The sequence below is a fragment of the Bacillus rossius genome, chromosome 1, assembly GCF_032445375.1.
Source record: "Bacillus rossius redtenbacheri isolate Brsri chromosome 1, Brsri_v3, whole genome shotgun sequence".
Taxonomy (NCBI): Eukaryota; Metazoa; Arthropoda; class Insecta; order Phasmatodea; family Bacillidae; genus Bacillus; species Bacillus rossius.
In genome coordinates this window covers 288,559,778-288,579,948 of record NC_086330.1, presented here as the reverse complement: position 1 = coordinate 288,579,948, position 20,171 = coordinate 288,559,778, and the positions used below count along the sequence as shown (strand labels likewise).

Genomic DNA, 20,171 nt, shown 5'->3' with positions numbered 1-20,171 from the left:
TCTAGAGTGCAGTGGTAATTAATTATTAGAAAAAAATATTGGATGTCTTTAACGTCATAACAAAACATTGATTAAATGATTGCATATTTTTATGAATAAAATTGAATAATTTTTATTGAATTATCACTATTTTGTATGGATACAAAGAAGGAGTGAAATGAAATCTAAAATTGAATTCATACATTTACTTTTATTTGCACTTATTAATTCAAATATGTTTATTACTTTAACAAAGAGATTAAATTAACTATAACTTTTATACATATTTGCTATTTAACTTCTCAAATCTGTGTTATTCTGTTAAGGATATGACGATGATAGGAAAAAGTAGGAAACGAATGGGAGTGTTTCAAGTTTAATTTGCCTCGTAAAAGTCCAATCGATGGTTGTTCCAATCTAGGGGAAGAGAGATATTTGCGCCACGGACTCTGGAGCAATGCTAGGAGGAACGGGTTGGCAAAGAGCAATGAAAATGTTACATTGAAATGCATGAAAACAGAATCACGCAACGGACTCAGTCACAATGCTAGGAGGTTCAGGTTAGCAAAGAGCAATATAAAATTAGTGTTACGGGACACAGGAACATGGGACACTGCGTAACGGGATCCTTTTTTTGTGCGTGCAGCCGGCGTTCATTGATTTATGAGACGTCACGTCAAAAACTGGCGTTTAGCTGAAAAGTTTAAATATAATTATTATGAACAAGTTTTCATATAAATAAACTGTAATCAAATATCTATCATAAATTATAGGAATCACCATAATTCTTTAATCAATTGTAACATAACCTATTATTACTGCACTCGCCGACAGATGCTACTTTTTTTAATAATAAAAGAATAAATACTTGAAATTATACTAGTAATCAGATTTTTAAAATAAAAAAATAATTGACCTTTATTGCCGGAATTGTTATTGTAATAAGCAATGAAAACCAGAGATTAAAATCAGTCGAGAATATTTTTGTATTTATGTCTTCCATTGCTCAAAATTATATGCAATTGTGGCCCCAGGCACGAAATTTTATTTATAATTCATTAATAATAATGCCCCTTTGCGATAAACAAAGGAAAATTTGTATTAAGGAGTGCCTGGTACCCGCTTTAGCGGACAGATATCGCGATTCATTCGGTTCGCGTCCATCACCTTAGACGTGCATGTGCATTACGGGACACTTTTTCGTACGTGCAGCCGGCATTTATCGATTTATTAGACGTCACGTCAAAGACAACGCATCCGCCATATTGTATTTGGGTGCCATCTTGAAATTCCGTAATTATTAACATAGATTTTCGAGAAAAATTCCAAAATTCATCAAAAAAATTGGTCATTAATATATTGATTGAGTGAAACAAGTTTTGTCCTGGGTTCAATACATGTTCAATGCAAAACAGTTAATTTTATTAAAAACAAATATTATTTAATTAAATAAAACAAAAAATACCAAAAGAGACTTAAATACCAACATCCAGTAAGTCATTGATCTTAGCCGCAATTTTGAAATTGGGTAAATATCAACCTAGAGATTCGGGAAAAATTACATAATGCACCAAAAAATCGGCCATTAATATACTGATTGACACTATCGAGTTCAGTCCTGGGTTTGATTCTTGATCAATGCAAAAAAGGTATAAGTAGCCTAAAATTAATTAATTTATGTATTTTAGCCGATTTTTTCTGTCGAGGTTAGTAGTCGACATTACCACGAAACAGGACGTATGTCAAGCGTCTCCGAACCGAGAGAGAGCATCTTCGTTAGTAAATGGAATAAATTTTGACCAGGTCGCGGGCAATATCAGACGTGTAAGTTAAGGAACTCCGAACCAAGTGGTATAATTAAACAATACTCAGCGTACCATTTTTTTTAACATACCTATCATGTACAATGTCAGTCAGTCTTAAAGGCAAAGTGTATCTGAACTACGAGTTCGTTGTTTTTCGATACGTGTTACGTTTATTTTCTGCTGTTGACGACACTTCTGTAGATGATTTGACAGACAAAACCGAATAAACGTTAATCGAAGCTGGTAAAAAAATGACCAACATCGTAACTGCTGTCGCTTCTGCTGCTATCAAGTCCGAGTAAGGAAACAAATTTATGTATAATACGCACTGTAAAGCATGAACTCAGGAAAATTCCGTACATTTGGGCGAAATGACAATGCGATAAATCTCCTTCGTCGGTTCGATACTTGGTCATTGTTAAGAGTAATTAAAAAGCAAGTCCAAGAGACTAGCAATACTAAACGACTAGGTCCCACTAATCTATACAGTTGTTTAAAGAAAATTGCACACATTCCTTAAATATCCTGCTGAAGTGTTCTTCATTTCTGGACTCTTTGATCGCTAACACTGTAGCTTTTGTCATGTCGTCTGCTTGGCCAATACGTATCTAACTTTGGACTCTGAAGTTGTCTTGACCATAGAAGAGGGAGGGTAATATAGAAGCGTTACTCTTGAAGGAAAAGCTGTAACCTTTTTATTGAATGTACTCGTGGCTCCATGCAGCGGTTTAGCATGTAGTGCTATCTAGCAGACAGAGTCGGAAACACTTGTATTGAAAAATTCTGCGGCGGGAAATTCAAATATATTAAAAGCTTTCTCTAGCCATTGTTGTTGCAAACAATTCTCAATTTTAATTTAAAAATGAATGGTTTATGTATGCTTTTCTTTTTCATTTATAATGTCTAATAATTGAAAGATCTTATAAGGTACCATATTAAATGCAAGAAGATTGTTAAGTTGAATAGACACACATAAGCAATAGATAATACCTATCAAGAATACCATTTTGTCTTCACAATTACTGTAAAATTGATAGCCTAGCATAACAGCATTTACAATGAACTGTAATTACTTGGAGAAAAAATACAATAGTTGTATAACATCAACCATGTTGCAACACGAAATTGTCCTCAAAGAAGCAAAATTTCTAATTAGGAAAAAAAGAGTGTAAAGGAAAGGACAATTAAAAATTTAAAAAAAAATTCAATTTTTCCCCCTGTTATCTCAAGTAAATTTAATTGCTAATATCATACACATACAACAGTCATCCAATTCACCCAACAAAATCGCTTCAATATTGCACGCTACTACAGAAAAGATAGCATAGGTGCAATTAAAGTATACAACAGTCAATAAAAATTGTGTACATACCATAATTGTTGCAATGCAATGCAATGTAATGAATGGTTTACAAACATTACATTGAGTGCAACATCACAACTTCTACGAATGTTACCATTACATTTTCACCTAACATGGCCACTGGAAACCAAAGAAAAAAATATCCTTGAAAGAGTATGTACTAATATGTACAGGATAATTGCAACATACTTAGCCATTTTTTAAATAACCTTTGGAAAATATCACAGCCCATTACTGCATCTTGCCAACCTTGGTAAGTCCAAGAGAGGGATATTTGCCAAGTGTAGTGAATACATGCCAACAAAGGACTCCTTCCCTGGAAATAAATTCATTTTTAGGGTGTAAAATGTCGCTATTTACGCACATTTATGAAGCAAAAATTGAACAAACTGTGGGTACAAATATTTTTTAGGATTGTCAAAACATAGGCCTATACAAAATCAATCATTTATTTTTTTATGATTTAAAGAACAAAATATAAAAGTGGTCTATAAACAAAATAAATTAATAAATGCGGAAAAGGATTAAGAAGTAAGTGTGCTAGTGCTAGTAAGTGCACATCAGACAACTACTAACCTCACTCACTTTCAAGGTACATTGATTGCAATTTTTTCACAGGTATTTGTTTTGAGTATAAATTAATTAAAAGACATTTACCCTCAAGACCATGGGTTCAGTTTCAACATTACTCTATGCACCTTTAATCCTAAATTTTATAACTATTAATTTTATGAACAAACCTGTTTTAATCAACATTTACGCAAAATTAAAAACAGCCCATAAGTTAATATATCTTAAGCTTGGCCTGTACAAAGTAAAAATCAAGCATATGTCGATAAAATGTAAAACTTGCCATCTTGGACAACCAACGAAAGATTCATTTCACTGTCAAACAAGCACCAATGACGTACATACAACACAATAACTCCCATGACTATCGCAATCATACAATTATTATACATAATTATGTTAGCTAAGAAACCATACCTGCAAGTGATGGTACAATGTACTATAACTATATATTGTACGGGATAAGTTACATGCAGGCAACCTGAGGCTGATGTGCATAAAAGCTACCTACAAAATTATATTTTAATTTGTGGAGTCAGCTAGTGTAAATATTGAAATTATTTAATGTATTGAATAATTTCGGTTTCTTTAGCCTACCTCTCTCAGTTTTAAGAATTGTATCAAGAAGCTTGTGTCTGAAGATCAAGTTAAAGTGTGTCAAAAGTATGTTAAATACTAATATCTTGACTAGACCTTGTAATAAAGTGTAAACAAATTAAATGTACCTTTTATATTTGTGTGTAATGTTTGCTACGACGGTGACAATACACTTTGACATGCACAAAATCACACTTAATAGAAAAAGAACTTAACTTTAACTAATTTATTTTAAACTACAGATGGAATTGTTATTACTCTCAACTTCAAGCATCTAAGAATTCTTTCACTTGAGTGAATTATCTTTACTATCAAATGTTAATTACTTGGATGTTATTTATTTTAACTAACTTCAGTCCGGTAGAGCTTGGACTACTGGGTACGAAACTTGCAGTACCAGTCAATCAAAATAGCAATACAATATTCCATATCAAATTCCATCTATACAAGCTAATACTATCTAGCTCGGGATCGCGATTCCAGAACTTGATTTGTAAATCTAAAGATGAAAAAGTTAATTGGTTTCTTGTACAAAGAATATTCAATATAATATAACAGATTCTAGTTCTGTGAAAAATGTTCGTCTTTCTCAAATTGTAATTCGTTCGGGTACTTCTATATTCAGCGAGTCTTCGGGTGATGGGGTAAGGTACCAAACCTTGCTGCAGGATACCCACGAGACGTGTAGATTCTCGGAGACTCCTTGGTTCGACTCATCCAAGACTGCAATATTGGTGTTGCTCCTCCGTCCTCCAGCGTGCGGCAGGAATACGCGATCTCACGACTTCATCCTTCAGATTATGGGCGGCGACGGGGCTGGACTGCGCGTCGTTCATCCTTCCCGGGCTCGAACTGCGACTTTTCAATCTTCAACAGGATTCTTCTTTATTCGGAATTATAAACAACATTTAATCTTCATAGTTTTCAAAGCAAATTAGTCATTTGGCTATCTCTTGGACACGGATTCTTGTCGACTTCTCTTCTTAAGTAATTATTTAAAACATTGATGTCTGAGTATTATCTTCGTCAATTAAAATTATTATTTTCTTCAAACTCAGTTAATATTGGCATTAATAACCATTTTCGATCTTCTATAAAATATTCAATTATGAATTAACGTCAAAATCGTTGCGTTCTAACTGTTGTCTTAATCAAGTCTCAATTCGTTCTAAAAGAATATTTTCCCAGTCACTAGTAATTGATTTTTTTTAGTTTGTTGTTAAAACCAAAACTAGTAAAATTACTAACCATTACTGACGTGTTCATCTTTAAATTAATAGTTGTTTCAAAAAATACTGCTATGCTAGCCTTGAAAATATTTTAAAATAAAAATAACATAGAGTAATGCATAGACAAAATGATAACCAAAGAAATTTACAGTCTGAATTAATCATAGATTACAAATATAAACATACGGAATAAAATGTAATTAAACAAAATAAATATTAAAGGAAATTAAATATTTACTTTCTATAAAGTGTAAATATTGCCTTTATAAATTGCACAAATAATAATCAGTTGCATTTTCTCATCACTGTAAAGTACATGGAAAACCCTCAAAGTGTTTGTAATTATCAGAAAATATTTTATTTCATACTATACCAAAAAAATTTGTTTTGAAGGATGATAATGGTATAATTTTCATTTAGAAATTACATAAACTTTATGAGCAAGATTATACGACTGCCTATGCACATGAACACTAAAAAGTAGGGTAGTAAAATGCACGACACGAAAATGCATTTTAAAAATAAACTACAATGTGTTTGTATTTGCAAGTATTATTTTCAATTAGTGCATGCATATCAATAAACTTGTCATAACTTTTTTACACTATATTATGGTGACTTTACAGCATCCGCAAGCCTAATACTTCTTTATGTGTACAATAACACAGAAACAAGAAGCCATTGCACTTACCTACAAATATTTCCCAGACATGTTATAAAAATTATTTTAAATACCCAACACTGACAAGCTTTTAGCGCAATGATAGCACAGTATCAAATGTGGTACACAAGAAATTAATAGAACTTAACCACGCTTCTATTATACAAAGAAATCTTCAGTTTCATTGTTTTTCCACACAACCCATAACAATTTTTGAAGTATTCTATTGGAACATGCATCATTTCACTGCTCTCTACAGCCACAAGTACAAGAATTTACAAATATAAATAGACATCAGTACATTCACCATGCAAGAAACCTGTTCTTTCAACATCCAGTAAATTGATAACTTCATAATGGAAATATCTGTTACAATGATACAATGATTTACACAAAAAATTCTGTAAATCAAAAATAATAATAACTGTTGCATAAAGGAATAATCAATAGATCTATACATATGACATAACTACACACATGTTGTACGAGATATGTGAAATCACATAAGAACTACAATATAAGTTTGTTTGTATTATTATGCTATAATCAAAAATGTATTACAGTTCTCCTCCCGTAACTACGATAATGTTATGCTAATATGTTAGAGCTGTAGTTGTGACACATATCTCCCAGATGTCTCAGAAACTTCAACATACAATAAGACAACAATGACATCATGTAAAAAGAAGAAGGAATGAATGACATAAACCAGCATAATTGTTACTGGCTGCAAAAACACTAAAATAACATTGGCAGGATTGTTGCAAAAACAAAAAGCCAACCAAGAGGTGGAACACATGCCTGGTTTTATGTTTTTCAAAATAATTGTTCTTTAGCTCAGGTTTATTTCACAGGGAATCATATAAAGACTTAACTAAATTTATTGCAAAATTTGACACAAATAAATTTAGTACACAATCTTAGTGTGAGTTCCAATTAAAAGCCTGATTGGCTGCAGAAATTCATTTCACTTCCTTGGCCTCAAAGTGTTTCATTTATAACTACACTAAATTATGTGGGTGACTATAGTTTTATAAATTTGTTTCATCATTCCACTCACGTGTACTCGTCTCTTGTAGCCTATGCATGAAACATAAAGTATTCGAACAAATGTGTAAGTTTTAAACATTTCAATTTACAGTATTAACATTTTGCATTAAGAAAATTGCAAAACTCAATATTGATGAAAATCAGTTCACACTCACACCCTATACATAGAAAATATTTGATGTTAAAAAATTATAAATATTTATGTAATACTAAATGACAGGATGAACAATAAAATGATATTAATATACAAATGGACAAAATCATGAAAATGTTTGCAAAATACCATTTGAGTCGACCATTTCCAAACAAAAACCACTTTGTCCAAAAAGTGAAAAAATTGAGATGCCACAAGAATATTCTCTGTAGTCATATCTATGAGAATCCGCAAAATAGAATTGCCAAACTCGACATTGTCCCTTAGAAAATGGATGTGTAAAACTGTAAACATTTCCAGAACCCACTATGTCCAGTACTGTTTTATTTCCACATCACACTTTGTCCACGTCTGTTTTGCATTCCAGAACACACCTTGTCCAGACATTGTGTAATGGCTGCCATTTTGGTGTACAGAATATTATTCCAAAACCAGCTTTGTCTAGTTCCCCCAAATGAATGTCTGTATTTCATGTTTAGACTATAAAAGTCTTGTTTATTATTTTGTTTGGTCTCGTTTTCACTGTGTTTTGTGTTATCTATGATGACTTATAGTGACAGCTGTTGTGTTTTATGTTTTGTATTCTATTATCAAGTGATGAGGGCATCTGTTTGCTTTTAGCAGAAGAGTTTTAGACAGTATTACAAACGATCATAGGAATATTAATCATGAAACGGAGGTCATGGAAATCCCAATAGTTCCTGCAGAGGTAAACCGTGGCCGTAAGAAACTCCGCGATCCTAGTAAATGGCAAAAAAATGCAAATAAAAGGAAAAGGTAAGATTCCTAACCTTATTTGCGAGTTGAAAGTCCTATGGATATTTTATAGTTTGTAAATTGTACTTCATGTATTATTGAACATTTAATTGGTGTTTAAAGAATTTGTAATTTATTGTGTCTTTAGGTATCTCATAGACGATGTTGTCTGCCTATGGCTTGTACCGAATGCTTCATTTGTTTCAGGCATCTTTCTAAGGGATTACCAACAATGCCATCTTGTCAACATCGTCCCAGAGATGTGTTTCAGTGCAATATGCTAAAAATGCAAGATATACGAAGGTTTCATTAACGTTTTTATTCGTCAGAAAACAAGATAGATCAGGACAAATTTATTTTGAGCTACTGTTCAACTGAAACACCAAAACGAGAGCGGATTCATCCAGAAGGTAAAAAGTTGACGCCGTCCCCGCTGCCTGTCCTGAAATTACGTTAATTAAAATGATATAAAGGAAATTTGGTCTCGAGCGGGGTTCCTCGACTCGTGGCTGCAGGCAGGGACGCATTGACAAAGGACCCCCCTGGCTGTTATGGCCTCCCAGGATGCCGTATTAGTAAAATACACACGTAACTTTGATTGTTTTATTCCGGTAGCACACGTTACAGGAAATCACACAAGGCACTGGCACGTGACTGGCCGTATAGTTATCAACCTTCACTCCGCCTACACGGCCCTCGAATGGCGGCACTGATTACGTCACACGGTGTTCCGAGGACTACCCCAACGAGGGGTGCAGGCTAACCTGAGCTACGGTGGTGGCGGCTCGGGGCGCGGCAAGTCTGGTGCATAGCACGTGATAGTTCGTGATACACTCACTACGTGAATCTGCTACTGTCTGTGCAGGTTTACAATTAATACTGACTTATACATGGACATAATGATGACGACACACACTAATCTTAAAACGGTAATTAACACTAAATATTTATGAGTACGTCCCGGACTCGAGGTGGGTTCGGTTCCCGGACTTCTAATGATCACGTGATGCGAGACTGGTTCTCTCAGTGGCGTGAGCCACGTTTAAACTGGGAACGGGCGCGACGGGACCCAACGTGGTCTCTCGTTCACGTCCGTTGCACGTCCCTGGGGTTGAGGCGTTCGTAAGTTCAGTTACGCATTTGGTGCAATGCCGCCCTGCGTGGGCAAAGTTCTAATTCTCCGTGGGGAGGTTTTATAGCGTGAGGTGCAGGCGCCTTGGCGAGCTGCCTTAAAACACAGGATTACCTATTACGCTGAAAAACCCGTGGTCGGGTTACACACTTTATTTAAGGACCGCACGACATGTCGTACGGCCAGTTAGGGCCGACCGGGGAGCTGTAGAAAGAAGATTCGGAGATAATTACCTATTGATGCTAAACGTATAAACTGGTGCGAAAATTGGAGGCTCCCCGTGCGCGGGGCTGCCGGCCCTGGCGAGTGCTGGATGGCGACTGACGACTCTCCCTGGCAACCGTGCCAGGGAGGGGAGGAAAACCTGCGGGAAGGCGATGCCGGCCAGTTTTGTGAGCGTAAATATTTGACACAACCATTAATTAATTAAAGACAATTTTTATGCTTATTAAAAGTTTTAGTTTCTGTTTGTTAATAATTTACATGTGCACTAGATACCTGATGCGCATTGCCACACCCGGCCGGGCACTTTGGGCATTTAGATGGCCGTGACTGACGTCACACCGTTCGAGGCGCTGCACTAAGTTACACACGCGCGGGCGTGTTCGTAGCACTAGCACTGGCTCAGGTGTTGAGGACACATAGCGGCCTGTGCTCTCAGAGGGAGCACCGACGGCGGCGGCAAATGCCCCCTCCTCGACGAGGCCGCTCTGTGCCTCAACACCTTTACACACACTGTGTTGTCGCACTGGTTCACACGTGGGTAGGATTAGGCTATGTGTGGTGTACTGGGCCTCGGTGTGGTTCGCCCACAAAAACAGGGGCTCCCCGGGTGGCATCCCATACTGTGTTTCGGGTGGTGTCGATTGCCCTGGGTGATTCCCTCCCGTGTGTTCGGTGGATGACCCGGCCCGTGTGTTACTGGCGGGTAACGTGATCGCCCCCAAGAAGTAGTCCCTGAGTTGGGGCGGGGCCTGGCGCGTGCGACCACGTCGATCGCGGGTACTTTGGGACCCTGCTTCGAGCGGGTGGCTACTATCCAAGACTCTGGCATCCCTGTCCCCGCTCGTCTCCCTAGTGTCCTGGTTGGTCGCGGTGACGTAGTCACTCAGGTGTGTGGGCGCTCTGCGGTCCCTACGTGGTCGGGTAGCCCCTGCGTCAGCATGTGCGTCCGGTTCCCTGGCGTCTTCGCTGTCCCCGGACGGCATGGCCTGAAGGTCTGCTGTTCCCCCCTCTCTTTGTGCCGCTGACGGTTCTCCGACGGGGGTACCTCCTCGCGATCTCTTCTCCCTCCCCCGTTCCTGCCTCTGGCTCCTCTACGACTACCCGGAAAGTGGACGTACTTAGGTCCAGGTCCAGTGGCCACCAGGGCTCGTCGAGCTCGTCGAGCTCGTCGGACTCGGGTTCTGGTGTCTCGTTGTCCGGGTGGCCGATGATGGGCTGTGCCTCGTCGGCGTCAGGTGGGTTGGTAATGGGGTCGGGGTAGGAAAGGATCGCTCCCCTTGCCTCCTCGGGTGGGGTGTCCACGGAGGTGGCGTCTAGACTGGCTGGGAGGGCGGTGGCACTCACAGGGCGATGAGGGATGGAGTCGTCCTGGTGCCCCTCCCCTGCTTCGCTGGTGGGTGTGTCGGGGGGCGACTCCTGCCCTGGTGTTATGTTGCAGTTCGGTGTCGGGGCCCCCTCGTCCCTGTCTGCGTCCCTGCTGAGTATGTGGTCACGGCCAGGTGGTTGATTCGGGGTCGTAGGTTGTCCCTGTGCACTTTGGCCGGACGCCCACTCGGAGTGCGCACGGCAAAGGTGGACGGCCCCGTTTTCCACAGGATCTGCCGCGGCGGTGACCACTTGGGGGCCAGCCCGGCGCAGAAATTATTTGACCCTGCCAAGAGGTGGTGCTGCCGCACGTACACCCACTGCCCGGGTGTGAGGGGAACCGGTGTGTGCGTGGAGGAAGGCGTCTTGTTCGTGAGGAAGTGGGCCTGCTTTTCCCTCGCCTGCTCTCGCATGGCCTCAATCTGAGTTCGTAGCTCATTTCCCCACCAGTCCTTCGTGGCTGTGTTTGCTACGCGGAACTCTCCCGGGAGTGCCAGGTTTTGCCCCTGCACGAGCTCAGCGGGAGAGTGGCCGGTGACGGCGTTTACGCGCCGCCGCAGGCAATACAGGATCTTGGGTAGGTGGACGTCCCACTTGGTATGATCGTCCACCAAGCGCAGACATAGTTGTGCTTTTATTTCTTGGTTTCTCCTCTCCGTGGGGTTGGCACGGGGATGGTACGTGGGTGTGGTGTGATGTGTGATGCCCTAGCGTCGGCAGTCCGCTCACCACTGCCTTCCCATGAACTGGCTCCCGTTGTCCATCAGGAGTACCCTAGGGAAGCCATAGCACGGGTAGACCTCCCCCTCCAGCAAGTTGGTTGATCGTCTTGGCCCGGACGTTGGACACGGGAAACGCCTCTTGGCCCGGACGTTGGACACGGGAAATGCCTCCATCCATCCTGTGAAGAGGTCGGTGACGACCACGAGGAAGCATTTCCCCCTGGGTCTCTGCGGGTATGGGCCCATCACGTCCAAGGCCAATGTGTGGAAGGGCTCGTGTGGTCGGCGGGGCTGTTGATGTTCGACCCCTTCAGCCCGCCGGGCCTTGCGCTATTGCACAGCTGGCACCCCCTAACTTACTCCCGAATGTCGCGGGCTACCCCGGGCCAGTGGAAGGTGTGGCGTAGTGCCTCCTGCGTCTGTTCCGCCCCTGGGTGCCCTGCCAAGTCGTGATCGTGAAAGAAGCACAGCACGGCCAGAGCGGCGGTGGCGGGTACATGCGTCCGCCAACTCTCCATATCCTCAGGGGCATGGGTCTGTAGCTCGCCGTCCAGGCACTGCTTAAAGGAGCGGTGTCCCACCGCACATGCGTCCACATTGGCGCGCACTGCAGCGTCCGCCCGCTGCGCACGACGCACGGCCTGGACGAGGCCTGCTAAGTTGTCTGGTACGGCCTCCCCTGGTACTGTGGTGGTTTCAGTCACGTACAGGGTGGCGGTGTTCCCCCCCTCAAGTTGCTCAGGGGGCTCCCTAGTGGCGGTAACAGGTCGTCCCACGTTCCCTCGTCCTCGAACTCTGTGACCGGTTTGGATGGCGCGACAGCTCGTCTGCCAGCTGGTTCTCCCGACCCGGCACGTGCTCCACATGGAAATCGAAGGTCTGCAAAGTGAGTGCCCACCGGGTGAATTTTTATTTCCGCCCCTGCACTGAGTCCAGCCACTTAAGGCACTGGCTGTCCGTCCTAAGCGTGAACGGTCTGCCCTCAAGGTGATGCCGGTACCGCCCCACGGCCCACACGACCGCCAGGCACTCCTGCTCGTTGACGTGGTAGCGGCGCGCCGCCGGCCCAAACTTGGCACTGACGTACTCTACGACGCGCCGCTCCCCGTCGGGACCCAGCCCATGCCCTCCTGGCTGGCGTCGGTCTGCAGGTAAATGTGTTCAGCGGGGTGTAGGCGGGCAAGGGTGTGGTACTCCCGGAACAGGCGCTTGACGGTGTTCAGTGCATGGTCGGCCTCGGGGGTCCACCAGAATCGAAACTTGGGCGACAGAAGATCGGTCATGGGGGCGGTGACGACTGCGAAGTTGGGGATGAAGCTTCTGAGCCAGTTTAGCAACCCCACCAACTGCTGCAGCTGCTTCCGGGTACGTGGGGGAGTTTGGCCTTGATCAGGTCGAGCTGGGCTGGCAGGGGACAGCATCCGTCCGCGCTCACCATATGCCCAAGTAGGCTAACTCCACCGCGCCGACATGGCACTTGTGGGGCGCGCAGGTCAGGCCATGACGGGCCAGCCGCTCGAGGACCATGGCAAGGTGGTGCGCATGTTCCTCCCACGTCCGCGACCAGATGATGACATCGTCCAGGTAGGCCGCGGCAAACTTGCCGACGAACCCATCCAGGACGCGCACCATCTTGGCCTGGAAGGTCGCGGGGGCGTCCATCAGCCCGAACGGCATGGCGCAGAACTGAAACCTGCGGCCATCGGGCGCGGTGAAAGCCGTCTTGGGCTGATCCTTGGGACAGACGGGCACCTGCCAGTACCCAGACTTGAGATCCAGCGACGTGAATATGCCAGCCTCCCCCAACCCGGCTAGTGCATCAGTGATGTTGATGATTGGTGGTGGTGCGGGGATGGTGACTACGTTGATGGTCTTGAAATTTACGCAAGAACCGGAGTGAGCCGTCCTTTTTCTTGGCCATCACCACCAGACAATTGTAGGGCGACTTACTCGGCTCGATTACCCTGTCCCGCAGCATCTCCGCGATCTGTGTCTGTATCGCCTCCCGCTCCTAGGTCCAAAACCGAAGGGCTTGACGAAGCGGGGCTCGTGTGGTCATTTCGGGAAGGTATGTTGTGTGACTGTGGTGCAGCGCAGCATGTCCGCGGCAGTGAACACCTGCACTTGCTGGTCCTGCACCCCATTGAACAGGTCCTAGTATTCTAGGGGTACCTCATTACGCAAGTCTGCGAGAGTGACGGTAGGGGTTGGTGGAGGTGCTCCTGTCTGATTGACGCTGTAGAGTGTCCTCCGTCCCTGGCGCCCTACGTGTATCCTGCCCTCACTTACGTCAATGGCGGCTTCCTCCTGGATGAGCCATGGCAGTCCCAGGATCAGGTCGTCCCTCAGCACCACCAGGGCTTTTGTCTGACTACACATGTCTCTGACGGCGATCCTTACATGGGCGCGCCCCGTCGTGAGCGCGCAAGCTCCCCAGGTGGCAAGTTGGACACCTTCCTCCCGCTGCTCCAGGTCCGCCTCCGGCACTAGGTGGGCCGCGACGTACGTGTGGCTCGCCGCGGTGTCCACCAGGGTGTGGACGGGCTGGGCGTGGACGGGCACTGGCATTTGCATGCCCGCGTCGTTCCCTGCTCGTCCCAGTCGCGGCGATGGTGCTTGGTCAGGCCCCGCAGGCGGTGCTGTGGGCGTCAGGGCCACCGGTGACACGGCGTCACACGCCGACGACCCGGTGCGGGGTGCTGACGGGTGGTGCGGGGCACCACCGCCTGGTCTGACGGGCGGCGATATTGCTCGGTTGGGCCCCACGGGCGGTGCTGGGTGCGTCGGGGGCGCCGGTGATACGCCGTCGCACGCCGATGACCCGGTGCGGGGCGCTGACGGGTGGTGCACGGCACCGCCACCTGGTCTGATGGGTGGTGCGGGACACCGCCACCTGGTCTGACGGGCGGCGATGTGCGGGCTGGCCTTACGGTGGTGCATCGGCCGTTATCCAGGAGCAGTAGCCCGCCGGTATCCTGCTCCATAGTTGGCGTTTCCCGGCTGCGTCACGCCTGGCCGGCGGTCTTGCCACAGCGCGGCTCGGGTGGGGCACACCTCGTGCCAATGGTAAGCTTCCTCTCTGCAGTACCGGCACTGTGGGGATTGGTCCCGCGGTCCGTCCTCGCGCGGGTTGGGACGTGCGGCCCGCTATTTGGTGGTGTTGGCCTGCTGCGTGGCGGGTTGCGTCGTGGCCCCCCACTCCCTTGTCTCGCCTCCCCGGCGGGGGTTGCCGTGAGGGGGAGGGGGATTCACGTATGGCACCACTGCCCACGTTTCCTCCGGGGCCACCGCACGTGGCGGGGAAATCCCTTCGCCGGCGAGCCGCGGTGTCTCGCGGGCGCGGCGACAGGTGTAGGTCCCGCTCGATCTCCTTTGCCAGTTGTACAAAGTCCTCGAGCTCCCTGTCCACTGCTCCCCTCAGGTGCGGGCGTAGCTCTCTCTTCATTAGCTCCACCGCAATGTCTAGCGCCGCGTTGGTTTGTCCGCCGGCGTCCAGACGCCGGTGTAGCTGTACCTTGGACGGGATGAAGGTTTCCACGTCCTCCTCGGCTCGTTGCGGATCACAAAATAAAAATTGTCACATTGCGCGCTGTTGCACTGGTCCCTACTCAAGACCTTTTTTTTTTTTTTTAATTTTTTTTCGTTTTCCGTGGATTGTCTGTCAAATAAGTTTGTTGATGTTTTAGCCACACAAGTTGGGCGAAAATTTGACGCCGTCCCCGCTGCCTGTCCTGAAATTATGTTAATTAAAATGATATAAAGGAAATTTGGTCTCAAGGGCGGGGTTCCTGGCCTCGTAGCTGCAGGCATGGACGCGTCGACAAAGGACCCCCCGGGCTGTTATGGCCTCCCAGGACGCCATATTAGTGAAATACACACGTAACTTTGATTGTTTTATTCCGGTAGCACACGTTACAGGAAATCACACAAGGCACTGGCACGTGACTGGCCGTATCATCGTCAACCTTCACTCCGCCTACACGGCCCTCGAATGGCGGCACTGATTACGTCTCACGGTGTTCCGAGGACTACCCCTATGAGGGGTGCAGGCTAACATGAGCTACGGTGGTGGCTCGGGGCGCGGCAAGTCTGGTGCATAGCACGTGATAGTTCATGATACACTCACTACGTGAATCTGCTACTGTCTGTGCGGGTTTACAATTAATACTGGCTTATACATGGACATGATCGTGACGACACACACTAATCTTAAAACGGTAATCAACACTAAATATTTATGAGTACGTCCCGGACTTGAGGTGGGTTCGGTTCCCGGACTTCTAATGATCACGTGATGCGAGACTGGTTCTCGCAGTGGCGTGAGCCACGTTTAAACTGGGAACGGGCGCGACGGGACCCAACGTGGTCTCTCGTTCACGTCCGTTGCACATCCCAGGGGTTGAGGTGTTCGTAAGTTCAGTTACGCATTTGGCGCAATGCCGCCCTGCGTGGGCAATGTTCTAATTCTCCGTGGGGAGGTTTTATAGCGTGAGGCGCAGGCGCCTCGGCGAGCCGCCTTAAAACACAGGATTACCTATTACGCTGAAAAATCCGTGGTCGGGTTGCACACTTTATCTAAGGACCGCACGACATGTCGTACGGCCAGTTAGGGCCGACCGGGGAGCTGTAGAAACAAGATTCGGAGATAATTACCTATTGATGCTAAACGTGGAAACTGGCGCGAAAATTGGAGGCTCCCCGTGCGCGGGGCTGCCGGCCCTGGCGAGTGCTGGATGGCGACTGACGACTCTCCCTGGCAACCGGGCCATGGAGGGGAGGAAAACCCGCGGGAAAACGACGGAGCGCGGGAAGGCGATGCCGGCCTGTTTTGTGAGCATAAATATTTTACACAACCATTAATTATTAAAGATAATTTTTATGCTTATTAAAAGTTTTAGTTTCTGTTTGTTAAATAATTTACATGTGCACTAGATACCTGATGCACATTGCCACACCCGGCCGGGCGCTTTGGGCATTTAGATGGCAGTGACTGACTTCAAACCTTTCGTGGCGCTCCACTAAGACACACGCGCGGGCGTGTTCTTAGCACTAGCACTGGCTCAGGTGTTGAGGACACATAGCGGCCTGTGCTCTCAGAGGGAGCACCGACGGCGGTGTCAAAGTACAAGAAGAAACAAGTATGTTTCAATTTTTTTATGCCCCATTTGCAATCAGGAAAAGCATCGCATTTGATAAGGGTTTGTAAAAATTGTTTTGTGCATGTTCTTGGCATAGGGGAAGACAGGGTGAAATGGTTAACTAAAATGCACCTTACTACGGGACTTTCTCCCTTTGAAAATAGAGGTGGTGATACACGTTCACAAAAATACACTGCACAAAAAAATATGGTTAAGGGCTACATGCAATCATTGCATGCTGCTGGGTCTCATTACTGCAGGTCAAAGAATTCTAAAATATTTTATATTCCTGGTAAACTCAGCATCAAGAAACTCTGGCGAGGTTTCAACAATGATAGTGAACAGAAAGTGAAGTATGAATATTTCAGAAAAATCTTTGTAGAGGACTCTAACGTAAGTTTTAAAACACCAGCAACAGCTGAATCTTCAAATTCAGGAACCCTCTAGGTAAGGTGGCAAATCCGAAGTTGTAAATGATTCGATAATAGCAAAGAGAGCACATAAGCTAAGAGCGAATGCGTTTTATCAGTTACTCAAAGAAGAAAAACCGTGTGAACTGACATTTTTGCTCGATTGTCAGAAAAATCTGATCCTGCCAAAACTTCCTGATCAAGCTAGCTACTATAGTCGTCAATTAAATTTTTAAAATTTCACAGTATGCTAAGGAACATTGAAATCCCCACAAAATCAAAGAAACACATTCATTTATTCATGGTCTGAAAATGAATTCCCAAAAGCTTCCAACCAGATCGCCTCTGCTGTGTTTAATAGATTTACAAATATAGATATTACGGGTATTAATACAGTTCGTCTTTTTGCTAATGGCTGTAGTGGTCAAAATAAAAACTGTACCCTTATTGGAATGGCAAGTAAATGGCTCAGTCAAGCTCCACAACACGTTCAGCAAGTTCTGTTGTTTTTTCCCGTCACAGGTCACTCCTACATTCCACCTGATAGAATATTTGTAGAATAGAGAGAGAATTGAACAAACTAGACACAATTGTGCTTCCTGATGAATATTACACAATTTTGAGTAATCATGGTACTTTGCTTCGTCCAACAGAACATTTTCAATTTTTTGACCGGAAGGAAGCTGTAACTCGTGTAATAAAACCAACACAGTCATGGCATTTTAGATGTTCCCAGTGTAAGAGATTTATCTTAACGAGATCGTGCAAGAACTCAGCATTGATTCTCGTTTGAGGGGAGTGTTTTTATAGAACAGACCTAGGACAAAGGCGAAGTGTTTTGAAGCGTGTGTTACACTCTCAGATTTAACACCCGAGGTTCTGGAATCTGGTGTTCAGATTAAAGCCAGTAAGCTGAAGGACATTAACAATCTTTTGTGTAAACACTTTGGGAGCAAGTGGAAAGAATCTGAAAACCACCTGAACTTCTACTTGCAATTATATCAGTCAGTAAGTGTTGACAGTATTCATACAATCATTTAACATGAAAGTGATGCAGAAGACGAACCAATGGAAGAATCTGAAGAACTGCATGTGTAGCATTCAATTAAACATTGTTGATTTGGTGAAATTGATTATTTGCTGACACTGTCATTAATATTCATTGTTATTCTTGTTTCTTAAATAGGGTCTAATGTTTAAATTTTTTCTTTTAATTTAATTACGAATGTATTGTTTTAATGTTGTTGTTTTACGACCTTGTCATAATAGCTTCAAATATATTGTGGCAAGATTTTTCAACATTTCTTTTTAATTTACAACTGTTACTTTGTTTTTCATTGTTTCTGTGTTTAAAACTGTGCAATAAAATATCATTACTCTATCGAGAAGAAAATACGTGTTTCCATTAGCCACTTTCTTAAACATGTACTGTTCCAAATACCACTGTCTCTCTGATATTTCCAAACTCCACTTTGTTAAATCGAATTTTCTCAAAAACTAGCTGTTTCATTATTATTTCCTTTATGGGTACATGCGACCTATTAAATCTAAACAGCTAAGTAAACATTGCATTAGTCGTAACATCTCCAGAGAACAAATACAGGTTTTTCCTATTTTCTGGGAAATCTCTTATGAAGACAAAGTGGTTATTGGAATTGGTCGACTCATTTGTCTCTTGTCATTACTGTAATCTTAAGCAAAAAACATGGCTGTGATATAGTTCACATATTCACTATTTGAGACAGTAATTTAAGAAGATCGATTCTGGAATAGGAATCGACCCGTCACTACATTTAATCACAATTTCTTGTAGAAATAAATTGGCGATATACAAAGAAGAACAAAAAACATGTATGTATCAATATATTATGACTTGACAAGAATTTGGCTCTTGCCGCTTTCTTAATTTCATCCACAGAATTAACAAAAGCAACCCTACCACATAAAATTGTGTTCACAGACCTATACCAGGAATGTATATAAACCTTTACAACCAAATTCACGACAAACTTGCACAATTCATGTATTTTACAAGCAAACACACTTGTGTCTATTTCCATGAGAACAAGCATGGTTATGATGTTTTTCACATGTTTCATATGACAAATTTGTGGTAAATATTTAGCAATACAGCCAACAGCAATGGCACAAGTCTTGCTAAAACATGTAGTTGGATATCTCAAGGATGTGGGGGTATATGCTCTAGCAGTTATCAGCTCACAATTTTCTACAGACCCAGTAGGAAACAAGTTATTTCAACACTCCAGGCAGTCACCAACAGGTTTCATCACTTTCCGAGCTATGTAACCACTGATGTACACTTTAGTGCTGGTTGACAATGGATTCTCGTCTGTGCCTAAGCACTGGGGGTCATCATCCTTATCAATAAATGCTATGTGGCACAGATCCAAATCATGAGCTGCATCACTGTTGTACTCACCTTGCTTCAAGCTATCTGTCAGGAACACCCGCAAAGTGTCGAGAGAGCCTTGGGTGTCATGTTTGATGCAATTTGACCCCAATGAGTGTGGTGACGTAAATTTATTGACCAACAGTGTTTTAAATGATGACATAAATGATGAACATGATGGCATGATATTACGTATACCATGACTACGAATGCAGCCAAAAAAATTCTCAAGTGGATCTTGATTAATTGATTGGAGTGAAAAATACTTGAAACCTTCCTTCTGCAGCATGGACCAAATTATTTTCCAACCACACAATGTACGCTCCCAATTCTTCACAGAGGGTGGCCTGTTATTCTTTCCATTCTTGTCAACAAAGTTAAATGTTCTTAACACTTGAATGGCTTCATGCCAGAAATCAACATGAGGGGATGTTTTCGTAACTGCACACCTCAGCAGCTTTCCTTTTTTTGGCCTCACAGAACTTCCATTTACACTGTCAAACAGCATGTCCATGAAGAGAAAAAGGTCAGCAGTATCAGCTGCTTCTGGTGGCAAGCAGTCTTTTTTTCCTGTAACAAAAGAATAACAGGCCGTTAAATTACTC

The 20,171-nt window shown here is 43.9% G+C and overlaps 1 protein-coding gene across 1 annotated transcript in view; it reads right to left on the bottom strand.

The window, feature by feature from the left end:
- Positions 1-2,992: 2,992 nt before the first annotated feature.
- Positions 2,993-20,171, bottom strand: part of LOC134527710 (uncharacterized) — a 61,958-nt gene continuing 44,779 nt past the window's right edge. The window contains exon 3 of the mRNA XM_063360621.1: positions 2,993-20,136. Coding sequence (XP_063216691.1) covers positions 19,412-20,136 — 725 coding nt within the window. The 3' untranslated portion in view covers positions 2,993-19,411. The remainder of the gene's footprint in view (positions 20,137-20,171) is intronic.